The sequence below is a fragment of the Callorhinus ursinus genome, unplaced genomic scaffold (assembly GCF_003265705.2).
Source record: "Callorhinus ursinus isolate GAN/ISIS: 27379988/994484 unplaced genomic scaffold, GSC_fseal_2.0 scaffold10, whole genome shotgun sequence".
Lineage (NCBI taxonomy): Eukaryota > Metazoa > Chordata > Mammalia > Carnivora > Otariidae > Callorhinus > Callorhinus ursinus.
This window is the reverse complement of record NW_027397072.1, coordinates 49,440,162-49,455,808: the sequence shown is the minus strand read 5'-3', so window position 1 is coordinate 49,455,808 and position 15,647 is coordinate 49,440,162. Positions and strand designations below refer to the sequence as shown.

The 15,647-nt window shown below is 56.0% G+C and overlaps 3 protein-coding genes across 6 annotated transcripts; 1 reads left to right on the top strand and 2 right to left on the bottom strand.

Annotated features, from left to right (window-relative positions):
- Window positions 1–2,356: 2,356 nt before the first annotated feature.
- Window positions 2,357–3,764, top strand: TLX2 (T cell leukemia homeobox 2). The gene is made up of 3 exons (XM_025867668.2): window positions 2,357–2,756; window positions 3,148–3,385; window positions 3,535–3,764. Exons 1-3 carry the CDS (start codon window positions 2,357–2,359, stop codon window positions 3,749–3,751), a joined length of 855 nt encoding a protein of 284 aa, XP_025723453.1. The 3' UTR covers window positions 3,752–3,764.
- Window positions 3,765–5,428: 1,664 nt separating this feature from the next.
- On the bottom strand, window positions 5,429–12,449 carry DQX1 (DEAQ-box RNA dependent ATPase 1). 4 transcript variants are annotated; one of them, XM_025868332.2, is made up of 11 exons: window positions 11,455–12,449; window positions 11,015–11,208; window positions 10,247–10,631; window positions 9,683–9,916; window positions 9,490–9,589; window positions 9,226–9,384; window positions 8,950–9,141; window positions 6,983–7,102; window positions 6,633–6,823; window positions 6,115–6,305; window positions 5,429–5,888 (listed from the first exon to the last, which is right to left on the bottom strand). In XM_025868332.2, exons 1-11 carry the CDS (start codon window positions 11,689–11,691, stop codon window positions 5,732–5,734), a joined length of 2,160 nt encoding a protein of 719 aa, XP_025724117.1. In that variant the 5' UTR covers window positions 11,692–12,449; the 3' UTR covers window positions 5,429–5,731. The 4 variants fall into 4 exon arrangements, with proteins under 4 accessions (XP_025724117.1, XP_073753595.1, XP_073753597.1 ...); XM_073897494.1 differs by having other exon boundaries at window positions 9,490–9,916; window positions 11,455–11,710; window positions 12,073–12,449; XM_073897496.1 differs by having other exon boundaries at window positions 9,490–9,916; window positions 12,073–12,449.
- A 141-nt stretch (window positions 12,450–12,590) lies between these two features.
- Window positions 12,591–15,638, bottom strand: AUP1 (AUP1 lipid droplet regulating VLDL assembly factor). Its single transcript, XM_025868339.2, is given in 13 exon segments — window positions 12,591–12,768; window positions 12,878–12,996; window positions 13,179–13,294; window positions 13,410–13,529; window positions 13,662–13,764; window positions 13,866–13,932; window positions 14,174–14,247; window positions 14,343–14,415; window positions 14,657–14,841; window positions 15,040–15,190; window positions 15,270–15,407; window positions 15,488–15,582; window positions 15,585–15,638. Coding segments are annotated over 13 exon segments (1,317 nt in total). The 5' UTR covers window positions 15,624–15,638; the 3' UTR covers window positions 12,591–12,731.
- Between the last annotated feature and the right edge of the window lie 9 nt (window positions 15,639–15,647).

Below are 15,647 nucleotides of genomic sequence, written 5' to 3'. Positions count from 1 at the left end.
CCCTAGGCTCTCTGTTCTCATTCAGGGGATCCAGCTCAAGCGGTCTCTGGAGGTTTTCCCTGAACAGCAGAAGTTTCATGCCCCCTAGTAGCCCCACCTCCCTACTGCTGAGAAAGGGTGCTTGGGCTTCTGTGAGGGGCTAGGGGAGGTGATAATGTCTGTCTGTCCCACCAACCCACCAAGATAACAACACAGCTGCCAAACAGGCAGGAGCCCCCCTGCTCCCCTTTCAGAAGGGGCTATTGGCAGGGTGGGAAAGGGCTGGAGAAATTGGATAGTGGAAGTGGACAAGAATTTGGGGGAGGATGTCACATATTATTGATGCCAACTGCCTCCCTCCTCCATGGTTCACCCCCCTTCAGACTGAGGTTTCTGAGAACACTGAGGGAGGGCCTGGTGGCTTTAGCGGGGAGAGTCCATTCCCTCCGTTCTTTATCTTTCCTGCCCAGATGCCCAAATATCGTTCCCAGTTCCCTGGAGAGAAAAGACCCCTCTCCCTGCCTCTGATGCAGGGCTGCAGCCCATCTGCTGGGGAGAAAGGAGGGGCAGTCTTTCCCAGGAGATCCTGGAGAACCAAGTGGAAGATCCGTGCTCCCAGGGAGACCCACCTACGAGCCTTGGAAGGCATTTCGGCTTACGCGGGTAACAGGCGGACTGGAGCTGAGCACCAGAGTGGCCTGGGGTCTAGGAGCTAGGGCTGACACAGCAGGGTGGGGTCCTTTGGCTACCACGTGTCCAAGGCAGGCCGAGCGGCTCATCCGTGCCCACCCGCCTCGGAATGGTAGCAACACCCCCCCTCCCTGCGCCCAGTCTCACCGGCTCGGAGGCGCCAGGGCCCCCCCGGGGCCGGGGCGGGCCGGGGAAGGTAATGTAATTCCGACCCAGCTAACCCGATTATGGCGGCCTGCACCGGGCCGGGCGGCGGCGGGGGCGGGTCTAAGGCGCAGGGGCCCGCCGGGCCCGGGTCCCATCCCGGGAAGGACGCAGAGTTCACACACTCCCAGCTCCTGGGTCCCCGGCCAGAGGTCACAAGGTCACCGAGCGCCTTCAGTCTTTCCCCACCTCCCATCCGTGACACACTCCAGGCACAGTTTCTGGGGTTGGGTGGGGTGAAGCGTCTGTGGGAAATGAGGCGGCTGAGACCGCCGAAGGCTTCAGTGAGGACCCACGTGTCGCCTGTGGCGATTTTGTCCTCTCGCCTTTGAGGGGGGGAAGTGTGTGAGAATTGACTTCCTAGGCGCAGAGTGGAGGGGCAGAGTCCCGCGTTGGTGGTCCCCTGTGGGGGGCGGAACGCCAGCCCCAAGCTCTCATCCGCCTGACTTAGCCCGGGTTGAGCCAAGGGTCCGCTTTACACCGATTTCAGAAAATCGAAATGCTAAGAAACACAGGGCATCAATTACTGGCGTTCCGGGAAGGAGGTAGGGGCCCTATGGCAGAGGCCGGGAGGTGCACCAGGATCGCTGGCCCAGAGGGGTTGCTCCCCCCCCTAGCCCACCAGACGCGCCCAGCCACCCCCTTCCCACACCTGTCCTCTTCCCGGGCCTCCAACTCGCCGGCGCCGTTCCCAACCGCTTCCCATCGCAGCCAGGAAGCCACAACGAGATTTGGTCTTCGAGGGCACTTAGGCGGGGGCCACAACGAATCTGGGAGTCGGCAGGCAGGACCCTTCGCGAGGCGAAAAGTGGGGGCTGTGGGAGGAGGCACCTGCGAGGAAGCCGGTGAGGCCGAGGAAGCCCAAAGGCGGAGGCCGGCGAGGATGGAGTTGCTGTGCGCTTCTCGCCTGACTCAGCGCGCAGCGGCCCATGCTCTGGCCCCTCCCGTGCTGAGCCTGGTTCCTAACACCCTTGCCACCTCCCCCCCCCGCCCCCTTATCCCCACCAACCCCGCCCGCCAGTCGTCCGGGCGTTTGGCGCAAACAGGCGTCTCTTTCCCTTTAACGGGTACGGCCCCGCCCCTGCCCTACCCCCAGCCCCCACTACCCACCCAATGCTGATCTGTCAGTCACTGCCCCATCCCCAGCCAGCCAACCCTCTCCACCCCGGACTCGGGCAGAGGCCCCGGCAGCCCAGCGTCCATCTGCGCCTCAGGGACAGCAAGGGCGCTCCTGGGGCCCCCGCCGGTCGCGCTCCCCCGGGATGCGAGTCTCTGCGCGGACGCCCGGCAGAGGCCGGCACGGGCGCGGCTACTCCCCGTGCACAGGGATGAAGCTGTCCCGGGGGCCCCGGCGACCCGCAGCGGCCAGCCCCGCGGGCCCCTGAGGCCGCCGCCCCGAACCCTCCGCTACAGGGCTCCCAGAGTTGCCTGGGGCGCCCTCCCCAACCGCCAAACCTCCTGTGGTCCTCCTTGACCCGGACCCATGGAGCCGGCGGTGCTGGCCTCGCACAACCTCCCGCACCACGAGCCAATCAGCTTTGGCATCGATCAGATCCTGAGCTGCCCGGAACCCCCCGGGAGCGGCCTAGGCCCCGGTCGCTCAGGCCAGGGCCATGGGGAGAGTGCGGCGTTCTCGGGTGGATTTCACGGAACCTCAAGCTACGGTCCCGCGGGTTCGCTGGCCCCGCTACCTGGCAGCTCCGGCATGGGCCCAGGCGGCGTGATCCGCGTCCCGGCGCATCGTCCAATGCCAGTGCCGCCGCCCGCGGGAGGCGCGCCGGCAGTGCCTGGACCCTCTGGCTTGGGCGGAGCCGGGGGCCTACCGGGACTCACCTTCCCTTGGATGGACAGCGGCCGCCGCTTTGCCAAGGACCGGCTCACGGGTGAGATTGCCCGACCCTCCAGCGTCCAGCCCCACATTGACCCCTTTTCCTCATCTTTGGTCCTTCTGCTCCAACTCAAGTTCCCCGTACGCTCCCCGCCCGGATCATCCCAGGGGATCCTCCCCCAACATGTATCTCTTGGTCCTGATGCTGAGAGAGGCAATGGGGAGGGAGCTGCCGTCGATGCCCGCGCCCTCCTTTGCAGTCTACTGTCCACACTGCGGGTAGGGCAGGGTGAAGTTCCGGGGGCCGTCTCCTCACCCCAGGGGGAGAGCCATTTCTTCCGAGGCCCTTTCTTGTCTGGAGGCCTTTGCTGGTGTGCGGCCGAGCTTGGGGGCACCTGGAAGGGCCGCCCTGAAAACCCTGCCCTGTTCCTTCTTCCTCCCCGTAGCTGCACTCTCGCCCTTCTCCGGGACGCGCCGCATAGGCCACCCCTACCAAAACCGGACCCCCCCGAAGCGGAAGAAGCCGCGCACGTCCTTCTCCCGCTCGCAGGTGCTGGAGCTGGAGCGGCGCTTCCTGCGCCAGAAGTACTTGGCCTCGGCCGAGAGGGCAGCGCTGGCCAAGGCCCTGCGCATGACCGACGCCCAGGTCAAGACTTGGTTCCAGAACCGGCGCACCAAGTGGCGGTGAGGCTTGGGGCGAGCGAGGGCTCGCGGGAGGCGTCAAGTGGCGGTGCGGCGCGGGGCGGGTGAAGAACCGCGGGCTCCGCGGGTGACCACGAGGCGCGGGGTGGGCGAGCGCCGGCCTCGCTGACCCCGCGTCTCCGCTCGCCTAGGCGCCAGACGGCGGAGGAGCGCGAGGCGGAGCGGCACCGCGCGGGCCGGCTGCTCCTGCACCTGCAGCAGGATGCCCTACCACGGCCTCTGCGGCCGCCGCTGCCCCCGGACCCGCTCTGCCTGCACAACTCGTCTCTCTTCGCGCTGCAGAACCTGCAGCCTTGGGCCGAGGACAACAAGGTGGCTTCCGTGTCCGGGCTCGCCTCGGTGGTGTGAGCGACGCCTGCCCGACCGGCCGAGTGCTCTTTCACGGACTGAGGCGCCGTGCGGAGCGCCGGACCCAGGGCCACAGAGCGCGCGGCTGCCCACCCCGTGGTGCCGTGGTTCCGTGGTAGCGGAGCCTGTGAGGAGGAGCTGGCTTTGAGGCTATCGTCGAGGGCTCCTCGGCCACCGCGGGCTCCTAGGCTAGCGTTTCGAGGTTGCGCCGCGCGTTTAGACGTGGCCTTTCCCGCCATTTCCCACTTAACTGCGGTTGCACGGCAGCTGGCACCCGAGGAGCCAAGAAGGCGGGACTTGCAGTATGGTAGCCAATGAGGTGAGGGGAGGGGGCGGGCTGGCCAATGGGAGCTGCTCTCCTGAGGACTTTGGATTCGTCGGAGGGTGGGTGGAAGCTGGGGTTCTGGACCCACAGAACAGGCTAAAGGTGGTGTTGGGATGGGGCGGCGGCAGCTCGCACTACCTGGGTCTGTATCAAAGGTGCAAAGGAAGGAAGACACCAATGACAGCAGAATAATGGAAGAGGTGCTGCAGGGCAAGAGTCTGACTGTGACAGGAACCAGAGGGTTTTCCACACTAGGCATCTCATTCTTCAACCGTAAAATAATTGCTAAGGATACCTTTCTGACTTTGAACCTCATGTTGTCATGTGTGTTCAACCTGCTGACTCCGTCCTCCTTGAGCCTCACAACGCACCGGGGCGGCAGGCAAGACGATACTTACACATCCGATGAAACAGAAAACCCAGGAACACTAATCTGGCTCTGGTCTCCCGTGGGGACAGAGAGAGGAAAGGGAGAAGCAGTGGATAAAATTAATGGCCCCGTGGAGTTAGGGTGAGCAGATTTTGGCAAATAACTAGGAATATCCAAGAAGAATCAAAGGTAATTCCAGGGTTGGAGATGTAGAGGATTGGGAGATCAACGGTGTTGGGGATAATGAAGGGGAAACTGAAAGATTAGAGCAAGATAACTACAGGCAAAACTGAATGCTAGACCTAAAGAGAATACATTCTGGAAAAGTGCTTTTGGGGAGGTTGGGTGACATGCACATAGAGGTGGAGACAGATGGAATGATGAGAACAGATAGACTCTCCAAGGGAAGACACTCTGAGGAGAGAAGCAGAGTTCTAAGGATTAAATCTTTCTTTCCACCAATTTCTACAAACATATTTACAATGTGAAAGATGATGGAAGATATCAAAATTAATAACTTAAAGGAAGAAAAGGGAAAGGAGTACCCAGCTGGGAAAAAAGGAAAGTATGATGTCCCCGAAGTTGTTAGAAAAGCTTTAGCATGCTGGTAGGCCAGGGGCTGCTGGGAAGCTTGTTGGTGGAAAGTTGAGGGTTTGGAGATGGTTTCAACAGCCTTGAGGGTTAAGAAGGAGCTGGATCTAAGTTGTATGTGGAAAAAAGGGAAGATTTTGTCTGATTTCTTGTAGCACTCTCACTCTTCCTCCCCTGCAGGTGAGAGCAAGATAAAGGGAAGTGAGCTTCAGGAAGGGTCAGAGACCAAAATAGTCAAACTACACATTTTCTGGGTTGTAGGTCATTCATACCGGAAAGGCTTGACTACAGGTGGGAACCAGGCAAGAGGATATTGCTGGAGGAGTTGGATGATATTGTGTCACCTCTAATTCATGGGTGTTGTATATGCTGCTGCAGAATCAAACTCAAATTTGGCACCATAGAGAAAGAACTTTTATAGATCAAAGTGAAGCACACAAAGACAGGTTTGGCATAAATTGGAGGCTTGGGGGGCATATCAGTCATTCTCCAATAAATAGAAGAAGGCTAAAGAAAGGGTCCAACCTTATGTATACTGTGGCTTACCCAATTTCCTCTATTCTCAGTCCACCATTTCTTGAGACTCAGGTTCCAGGATTTACATTTGATCCTAACCTTTGACTGGCTACCTTGGTGCTAGCCTGAGAGAGGACCTAATGCCTTCAGATGAGCTCAGTTCCATTCCTTAGGCATGTCACTGCAGGACACAGGCATCTCCAAACTCTTGGGTAGGGGGAGATTCACTCTCTATTGAAGAATCTGCCATTTCTTCTCTCAGCTGATTCAAGAGGTCTCTGCTCTCACTGGGAGGCAAGTTACTCAAGAAGTATGGAGGGGCCAACTCTACCAGCCTGACAGAGAGAGTCACAGTTAGATGATTTCTGTATCCTCCCTTATAATGCAGATTCTTAAACTTCTTCCCACTCCTTCCACAAACCCTATCCCCTCAAATCATATGTCACTACAGCCCACTAAGAAATCCTCTTCTCCTTAAGAGGATATCCTCTAACTCCCCAGCCATAATTTTGGCCCCAAGAAGAGGAATGGGCAGTGTAAGAGGGGTGTCCGTGAACTCACATCTGTGGCTGAATCTCAGAAACAATGGAAAGGCAGTTGTCTTTGGAAATGGAGAAATTGTGGTAAAGCACCCACGGCGGGGGTCTGGCTGGAGACCTGCGGCTTCGGTAGCAGCAGTATGGGGAAAGCTGGGCCACATGCTTATGTGTCAGGAGCAGGTAATTTCCAGTCCCGTCTGTGTCTCTGGCCACCTCATTTAAAAGCAAAGATAGTGAAGGAGTAAGTGAGGGAGAAGAGGAAGGCAGTAGGAAAAAGAAAAGGAGGGGGGGCTGAGAAAGAATTAGGAAGGGTGGTGAGAGTATTAAAAGTAGAGCATCATCTCTAGGTGTTAGAGTCCCTACCATATGGCATTTCCCATAGCCCCCTGCACCCCAATACCTCAAAGGAAAAGTTTCTCCTGGTTCTAAAAAATCCTTGGAATGGTCACCTGGACTCCAGTTTCAGAGATGGCATATCAATTTTTGGTCCCTCTGCTTTCTACTCCTTTTATGACCTTCACCCCAACTCTTTCCCCTAACCTTAAGGAAGTATCCTGACACCAGCGCTTTCTGAAGGTCTCTGCGATTCTGCTCAGAGCCAAAGGCTGGCTGGGACAAGGGAAGTTCAATTCGTTGCATGAGTTCTAGGAGTTCACCTCGAAGTTTCTGGGCGTGGCACAGTGCTGCCCAGTTGAGCCCCCGGGCCTGGCACCAAGCCTCGTCTGCCCCACCTACAAGAGGAAAGGGCACAGCTCTGGCTGCAAAGAGACCCCCAAGAGAAGCCAGCCCTTGGCCAAAGGGTCTCCTTCTCCTGGGCATAAACATCTACCGGCTGGTTGCACACCACTTCCCCCCTTTGGAAAATACCAGATGCAGAGTGGGCTACTCACTCTGTATAAAGGCTTCATACACCTGGATCAGAGAACTGTGATCACCATCCATATGTTCCAGGGCCCGACGCAAGGCAGATTCCTCTGCAGAGAGTGGAGGATGGGTGAACCCGGGAGCAGCTGGAGGAGAAGAGAGGAAGGTCGTTCTGGGGAATGAGAAAGGATAGCAGTACAGAAGGAAGGGTGAAAAGGCAGGAAGTGTCACTCTGGGAAGTTTATTCAAAAGACCTTGATAGCTTTCTAGGTGCTTTGCGCTTTATTAGACATTGAAGATAAACAAAAGACAGTCTCTGCCCTCAAGTAGCTTAGAGTCTGGTGAGACAGATAAGCAAACTTGATCAGCACAACAGGTGTGTGGACCAATATTGAAGCTTTTTTTTTTAAGATTTTATTTATTTATTTGTCAGAGAGAGAGAGAGAGAGAGAGAGAGAGAACGCAGGGGGAGTGGCAGGCAGAGGGAGAAGCAGGCTCCCCACTGAGCAGGGAGCCCGATGCGGGGCTCGATCCCAGGACTCCAGGATCATGACCTGAGCTGAAGGCAGTTGCTTAACCAACTGAGCGACCCAGGCGCCCCAATATTTGAAGTTTTGTTCGGAATTAGCTCAGTAGAGAGGGGGCAGAGAGAATCTGAACTGTGGGCATGACAAAGCACAGAAATTAGTAGCATGGCCTGTTTGGAGACCTGCATGCACCTAGTAAGGGTCAGGGGAATGGCATGTGTGGCAGAGTGGCAGGAGATAAAGCTGGAGAGGTAGGTGTGGGCCAGGTCATGAGAGGCTGGATGTGCTGTGCCAATGAGTTTACGTTCTGTCCAGAAGATAGAGAATAGCTGTTGAAGAAGAGTTTTGAGGGAAGAGAGTCCAAGTGTTTAAAGAAGTTTATTTGACAAGTTAGGAGGCTAAAGGAACCCACGCTGAGTGGTGGTGAGGATCTAACATTGGCACTGATAGTGCGTATGGAGACAAATAGATGAATTAAAAAAAAAACATTTAGGAGATAAAACTGAAAGAACCTGGAGAAAGATTAGTCTAGAATGATGGTAGTGGAGCTGCAGAGATGATGGCATGGTTTTGTGGTGGTGGTGAGGGAAGAGTTTAAGCAAGTGCTTGAGTTCGGATCTGGGCTGGGTACTGTGGCCAATTCTGATAGAAATGTCCATCAGGCATCTGATATATAAATCTAAGATTCAGAAGAATGGTATTGGCAGGGAGATAGAAGTTTTGGAAATTTTAAGTGTAAAGATGGCACTTCAGACTATGGGTGTGCATGAACTTGCTCAGAGAGTTCAAGGAATGAGAAGGCAAAAGGGGGCAAGGATGGAACTCTGAGGTCCAATTTACAGTGGATGAGCGGAGGACAAAGAGCCAGGGAAGAGATGAAGGGAACGGCCGAACAGCCAGAGAGGTAGGATGAAAACCTGGAGGAGCAAGTCACAGAGGCTCAGGGAGCGGGCAGTTTCAAGGCAGGAGAGGTTGCATTTTCAAGTGTCAGAATCAGAAGGTCGTAAGGAATAAGGACTCAGAAGTATTCAGTGGGTTCAGCCTTGGCGGGAGGGGGGGGGGGTGGGGGGGGGAGGGGGTGGTGGGGGGGGGTGAGGTGGTGGTCACCGCTGAGCTGAGAGATTTGTCAGTGTTGTTGTGGGCCTGAGACTGGGATGCAGTGGGCGGGAACACACCAGGCTGACTGGGGCAAAGGTGATTCTGCATAGCTGCAGGGGAGTAGAGGGTGGATGGAGAGGGGCGTGGAGCTTTAGTAATAACAGGAGAGATTTACACATGTTGGGGGCAAGGACCAGCACTGGGAAAAGGCTAAAGAGACAGGAGAGGGCTAAGTGGTTAGGGCTGGTTTTTGGGGCACTGTAAGGGGAGCAGAGGGGAAAGAGCTGGTCTTGGGAGTACCAGAACACCAGAAAGGGCTGGGAAGGACTGAAGTGGCTGCAAGAGCCAGAGCGAGAAGTGATTTATACCAGTGAGCATGGCGGCGAGGGTGAGCATCTCATCCACACAGTCAAACTCGCAGGAGGCCAGCAGGGCTTTGGCCAGCTCAGGGGGCAGGGGGAACTCTGATAGGATGACTCCCAGGTCTGACAGGTTCCCATCATCATCCAGGGCTGCCAGGTAGTCCAAGTCTTCCAGGGCCTGCATCAGTGCTTCTGGAGCTGGTGAAGGAAGAAAGCTGATAGGGCCGGGAGTCTCAGAGCCTGGAGGTCAGACAGCAGGCCTTGGGCAGGGGGGTTGCTCACCAGGCCGGTCCAGGAAGTGACACTCCCCAGGCTCTGCAATCTGTCTCCTCTTTAGAAGTAACACCAGGGGGCTCAGATTCTCCTCACATATCCTGGGTGCAGGCAGCGGGGGCGCCTCTAGTTCTAGGAAGGACTTAGGATACAGGCAGAGGCAGGACCCTGAGGGGAGAAAGACCTGGGAAAGAAGGCCTCTGTAGATTTCTCAGGGTTTGTGTGTGGGGACTCTTTTCATGTTTGATCACAGTTAAGGGCAAAGGCTCTTACCTGGTGGGACCCCTCTTGCCCGCAGTCTTCTTGCTTCTGCCTGACACTTGCTGATTGGTCTCAACACTTGGGATTCTGCTCGGATCTGAGGATTGTACACCTGTCGCCGCGCCCCCCACAACCAAGGCCAAGACAGATCAGAGTGGGCCACTTCTATCTTTAGCCCCCACATCCCCTCATCTCTCTCACTCACACTTCGAAGCTCCAGTCCTGAATCAATGACATGTCGGATGGAAGGGAGGGAGAAGGAGAAGTCAGCCAGCCAGTGAGTGACCACGATCCTTCGGGCACCCAAGTCCATGTCCTCATATGCAGCCTGAACAGCTGGGCCATGTCCTGGGTGAAGGGGCAGCACCCGTGGTGGAGGACCTCTGAGAGCCAAGGGCTCCACCTCCCTGGACAAGGATTCACAGCACAGCAAAATTTCCTGAAGAGAGGGGTGGGGCATTAAGGCAGTTCTCACCTTTTTGGTGACAAACCCCTTTGAAAAACTGATGAAAGCTATGGTTTTTCACTCTGAAAAAATGCACATACTCATAAAGTTGTTATAATTTCAGGAATTCACTGAGCCACAGTCTCTGTGTTAGATGGAGTCAAAAAAGGGGCGGTAGACCTCTTTACCCCCAAATCCTTGAGTTTGTCCTAAGGACTCCAACATAGTAAATGTTACAACTTCAATGTCCCTAACAAGCATTGCTCCAACTCCCCCAGGGAAGGAAGGCAGCATACACAAGAACCTTCTGCAGCCCATTTTTACCTCCTCACTGGGCAGGTACACTAGCACATCTCCTGGAGCCTCCTTCGTACACAATTCAAGCACAGCTTGGCAGGCAGCTTCCACTCGATCGGTAGGGACAGTGTCCCTGTATACAGGTGTGGGACACACGCCAGGCCCTCTGGGTACATGCACAGTAGGAGGATGGCCCCAGAAGGCTTGGAGCTTAGGTTCAAGGGCAGGGTCAGTAACCACAACCACTCTTGAGTCCCCTGGAAGGTTTCCCAGCCTGGCATTTCGCAGTAGGCCCTGGAGCAAATCCGAGGCCACTGACCGCTCCTGGGCCTCATCCAGCACCAGCACGCCCCAGGCTCCCGTGCCCCGGGTTGAGGCCACCTCCTGTAGAAGCAGCCTGTCCCAGCAAAACCTGTTGACATTGGCAGTGGGCAGAGGAGTCAGTGTGGACACTGAACAACTCCAGAAGTCCAGGGGAACGTCTTCCTGGGAGGCCTAGATTTTGATAGTAAGGTCAGAAAAAGATGCCGTGAACGTGTATGGAGACCCAGAACCTCACTGATGACGCTTTTTTTCACAAGCTGTACTCCAGCTGGGCAAATGAGGCTCATGATGATGGTGAGTTTGAATATCTAAGGTCCCTGACTGGGGTTAGGGGCTTAATTCAGCACTGTGTCGTGCATGATCTAAAGGGTGACATGGGCTGAGGGAGGGTTGGTGAGATGTCAGAGGACTGGGCTTGTTTCTACTAGGGGAGGGAAATCAGATTTGGGTCAGGCCTGCAAGAGGCCTCACCTGAGCAGGGTGTCTGGCCCAGTGCAGTCCTCCTGGGGAATGCTGTATCCAACCTCATGACCCAGGGTTATGTCCATCTCATCGGCAACCCGCATGGCCAGGCTCAGGGCTGCCAGAGGGTGGGGCTGAGTGACAGTTACTTGGCCTTCCTGGAACCCCCTGGCCAGTGCAAACTCTGCACACCACTGAGGGATCTGGGGTAGGAATAGGAAAGGACAACCAGTCAGTGAGATGTAGGATTCAGTCAGAAGTGCAGGGGGACTGTGGCCATTCTAATTTGGGGAGTCCCCTGGTCCTTCACCAGCCCCCCAGGGGCCAGTCTAACCCGGTCTCCCTTTGACCACTCCCCTCAAACTCCACGGAGCCCCATCCCCACCTTGCCGGTGGAAGGACCAGTTCTCTAGTCCCTCCCTTTGTCTACTCCCAGAGTCTCCCCCCACCTGGGTGCTCTTGCCAGAGCCAGGCTCTCCAGACACCAGCACCACTCCACTGGGGCTACTCTCCAACTGCTCCAAGAAGATAAACCGAGCAGCCCAGATGGGTAAGGCTCGGCGCTGCTCAAGCAGCTCGTAGTAGCGGGAAGAGAAGGGAAGCCCGTCAAAGGGGTTCACAGCCAACTCAGACTCCCCAGGGTTTGGGTCAGACTCTTCTGCCAGCCCAAGACGCTGAGAGGCCATGGTAGCTGACTGGCAGTACCTACAGAAGGCAGGGCAGTGATTAAGGCCTCGTATTAAAATGACTTACACCAACTTCCCACCCTTGATCCCTAACCTGTATCCTCAAGCAGTAATGCGCTGGGGTCCATCCTTCCCAGCATTTCTTGCCTGCCAGGAAACAGTGGAGACTTGAGTCTGACAGTGAGGGACTATCAAAGCGGACTATTAACCTGTCAGTCAGGTAGTAAAAACCCTGTGACTAACACAGGGGGCCTCCAGGGCACCAGGAATTATGGTAACCTGTGGGAAGGTCCTGAGGGGAAAAGGATAAAGAGATAAAGAACAGGAGGAGGAAAGGGGTAGGAACTGGGGAACAGGGCCACAAGGATCCTGGATTCAAACCTGCTTGCAGCTCTGAGACGTGTCACGGTGGCAGCCAGTTCCAGACCCACCCAGCCAGTCACCACCAACCCAGACCAGAGTGAAGTACAAAGGTAAATTCCGGCTCCACCCTGACGCTCGGCTTAAACAGGAATTCTTAAGCCTGGTTTTGGGGTGGGGCCGTTTGCTCCACCTTATTTAATTAGTCAGAAGCCTATGGAAAACAGGTTCCAGACACCACACTGAGCATGTGTACTCTACAGACAGTGTACATTGTGCTTGTTAGTGAAAGGCATCTTGGGACTTGTAGTTTTGCAGCTGTCTCTTCACAAAGTGGGGCCGAACACCCACGCTAGGGTCCAGTTGCTGCTGGTCTTCAATTCAGTTACACTTCCATAGTATCACTCATTTCTTGACACGAAGGGGTGATTTCAACCTCTTCTCACAAACCCACAAGGAGGCTCTCACCCGTTCCCCCCAACCAAGGGAAAAAGAACCTGCTCAGTGGGCTTTTGAGCCCCAGAGAGGCAACAGAGACCTTGAGTGAAAACCCTGAATTTAATGTGATTTTGGGGGGAGCCCCATCCCTCCCTTTTTACCACCCACCCTTCCAGCCAGTTGTAAGTTGGGTGAGGGCTGCCCCCAGTCTCCGTCCTGCGGCTCTGGGTGCCATCCTGTGCTCAGTCAGCCTCCTGGGCCTGTCTCTCTGTGAATCTCCTGCGAGACATAGGAAGAAGACATTGTGTGGGCTTTCCCACATTAGCCCTATAATTAGCTCTCTTCTCCAACCTGCCCCTTCCTACCCACTGTCCTCTAAGCCCCTCACCTTCTCGCATATTCATAGAGTGCCTGCTTGCGCTCCTGTAGGCTCTCCTGCCGGGCCCAGGAGGACTTGGCAAATGTGAGGGCTGTGGGCTGAGGGGTCACCGGGCCAGAGCTGGGGAACTGAGGTGATCACAATGTCAGAGGGCTTGCGAAGTCATCATCATTAAACACGCATCGAATGCCTACTTTGCAAGAGAGGCACTGTGCTAGGGTCTCAGGATCAAAAAAGAGACTTCGATAGGGAGTATGTAGACTGCCCATCCCAGCCCTAGTCCTGGACCTAACCATTTCCTGGGTCTCACCTTGGGAGCGGAGGCTGTGGGAAGGGACTGGGTCCCTTCAGTGATATCTTCCGGCATGAACGCTACAGCTCCCTCAAGCAGATTAGTGATGGTCAAGTCTACACAGCCAGTTCTGGCTGGGGAGAAGGGAAGAGAGAAGAAGGGAGTCTGTTTCCCTGCTCACTTTCTCCCCTCACCACCCACTTTTCCTCTCTGCACCTGTCTCCTGTGCGAGGCTACCCTTTCCCATACCCAGGTCTCTCTGGATGACGCCCAGTGGCACATGGGGTAAAACCTCCTTGACTCTCTGAGCCAGAGCTGCCAGCCGCACACCAGGAGAAGGGCCAGGGGAGGGAGGGAAAGAAGACTGGGCTGCAAAAAAGAAATCCGAAACATGGTGAGTGGAGAACTGGGAGGAAGGAGAGGCTGACGAGCACAGGAATAGGAAGGGAATCACAAGAAGCTGAGAAAACCCAAACAACTTTGTGTACAGAAACCACGTACCTGACTGAGGGCGCAACCTGGGGTGTCTCTGTCGTTTCATGTGCTCTGCTTTGTCTGCTGGAGTGAGTCGTGTCCCTGTCTGGCCCAATCCTTTGGCCACCAGCTAGGGAGAATTGGAAGGTTGACACTGTCAAGGTCTCAAGACTTCCTCCTCCTACCCTTAAGGAAAAACCCCACCTCCACCCTGCCTGTGTACCCTACCACCTGTTGTACACGGAGGGCAAACTCCTCATTCCCCTCCCCCAGCTGGCGATGAACAGGGGGCAGCCACCTGCAAAAAAAAATCCAGGACCATGTTGTGTGCTTCTTGGTAGAGGCTATCACCCTTTCCCCCTTTGATATGTCTTTTCATGTAACAGTTGTGATCAGGGTGGGCAGATAGTAAACGCTTTGTATTGCCTCTGTGATAGAACCTTGATACTAAACGATCTGCAAATAGACAGGGAAGAGGCAACCTCCCTGACCTTGAGGTGAGCTTCTCCCAGCCACCAAAAAGTGAAGACAATTAATACCTTACTTGATATACTGTGAAAGGGACGAAAAGTGACCACAGCAGTTCTGAGACCCAGGAGGCATCGGACACCGTCTGGAGAGAGGGCATGAAGTGAGTTCTAAGCCTGGGCCAGGAGTGGGAAACTTACCCTCCAAGCCCCAGAGAGTCCCTGTCCAACACACACTCACCACAGAGACTAGGGGTCTCTGGACTCGCAAGGTAAGAGGTTGTACCACATCCTGAATAGAAAATGGCCAGGAACTGGAAGATGGAAGAGAGAGTACGATGGGGATTCTAGCCAGCCGGTCAGCACCTGACTCAGAACAGAAAACTGTCAAACTGTACAAGTAGATAAATGAGGAATAAAGAGATACAGGAGAAAAGAACTAAAAGTGAACAGAAATCAACTAGGACGAAAGAGGTAGGGCTGAAAACTGAAAACTCAAGGGCCCCCAAGCCTGACCACCTACCCAGCTGGAGACCCATACCTGTGCTCACCCACCTGAAGCGCAGGAGCCCCTCCCGGCCATTGGTGGCCTCTTCCTCAGGGAATAGCAGCAGAGGGGTGGGAGGAAGCCTCGTGGAAGCACAGAATCTCTTGAGTGACTCCACCAACTCCCCCCGCCCATCCATCTCCATGAAGCCCCGAGACCAGCACACAAAACTTGGGGGACTATTGAGTAGAGGCTGGGAATCGAGAAGAGAGAAAGCAAGAAAAGAACATTGGGAAGTGAGAAACACTGACATATGGGGTAAAGAAGCGGGATTAGGGGTGAGGCTCAGTATTTCGTGGTCCCCAAGGGAAACGCGGGCGGGCAAAGGGGAGCCTCGAGCTGGGCCCCAGGGAACCGCCCCGTGGAGCTCTCGGCTTCGCCCCCCACTCACGGTGCTACAGCTGGTGAGCAAGTTGACTATGTTATGGTCGAAAGGTGTCACGTGGTTGGAAATGAGGACCCTGACGCGGTGATCCCGGAGTCCGGAGTCCTCCTGCCGGGCCACGAGCCCCAGCACCGCACACATGGTCCGCACCACGAACCTGGGGGCGCAGGCAATGGTGACTTCACGGCCTCGGGCCGGGCCCAGCCCAGACCCTCCCCGAACCCCCGGTTTGTTACCTGCGAAGGACACTGTCTGGTAGAGCGCAGCTGACCAGGAAGACGTGGATCCCAAGAAAGAGGCGCAAGACGAGGAGGCAGAACCCGACTGGAGCGTAGAGCAGCAGCGCGAGGAGCAGGAAGCCGTCACCCGGGAGCCTGGGGGCGAAAGGCGGGGTGATCGGGCGCCGCAGCCCGCGTGGACGCGGGAGCCGGCCTCTTTCCACCAGGGCTCTTACCGGTGCGAGTCAAAGAGCCGCTCCGGCCCCAGCGCCGGGGAAGGATCCATTGCTGCCGCTTTATAGCTGTCCGGCCACTGCCGCCATCTTCGCGCCCCGCCGCAGGGGCTCCTGGGAAGGCGGAGTCTTCGGGCATCCGCCCAGGGTGCCGGCACCCGAG

What these genes read in the sequence shown, in the direction of transcription:
- TLX2 (XM_025867668.2), top strand. Translation starts at nt 2,357, where the DNA reads ATGGAGCCGGCGGTGCTGGCCTCGCACAACCTCCCGCACCACGAGCCA. An exon ending in TGCCAAGGACCGGCTCACGG is followed by an intron (nt 2,757 to 3,147) that starts GTGAGATTGCCC and finishes TCCTCCCCGTAG; the next exon opens with CTGCACTCTCGCCCTTCTCC. An exon ending in AACCGGCGCACCAAGTGGCG is followed by an intron (nt 3,386 to 3,534) that starts GTGAGGCTTGGG and finishes CCGCTCGCCTAG; the next exon opens with GCGCCAGACGGCGGAGGAGC.
- DQX1 (XM_073897494.1), bottom strand. Translation starts at nt 11,691, where the DNA reads ATGGCCTCTCAGCGTCTTGGGCTGGCAGAAGAGTCTGACCCAAACCCT. An exon ending in GCTCTGGCAAGAGCACCCAG is followed by an intron (nt 11,209 to 11,454) that starts GTGGGGGGAGAC and finishes TTCCTACCCCAG; the next exon opens with ATCCCTCAGTGGTGTGCAGA. An exon ending in CCTCGCCGCCATGCTCACTG is followed by an intron (nt 7,103 to 8,949) that starts GTATAAATCACT and finishes CTTCTCCTCCAG; the next exon opens with CTGCTCCCGGGTTCACCCAT.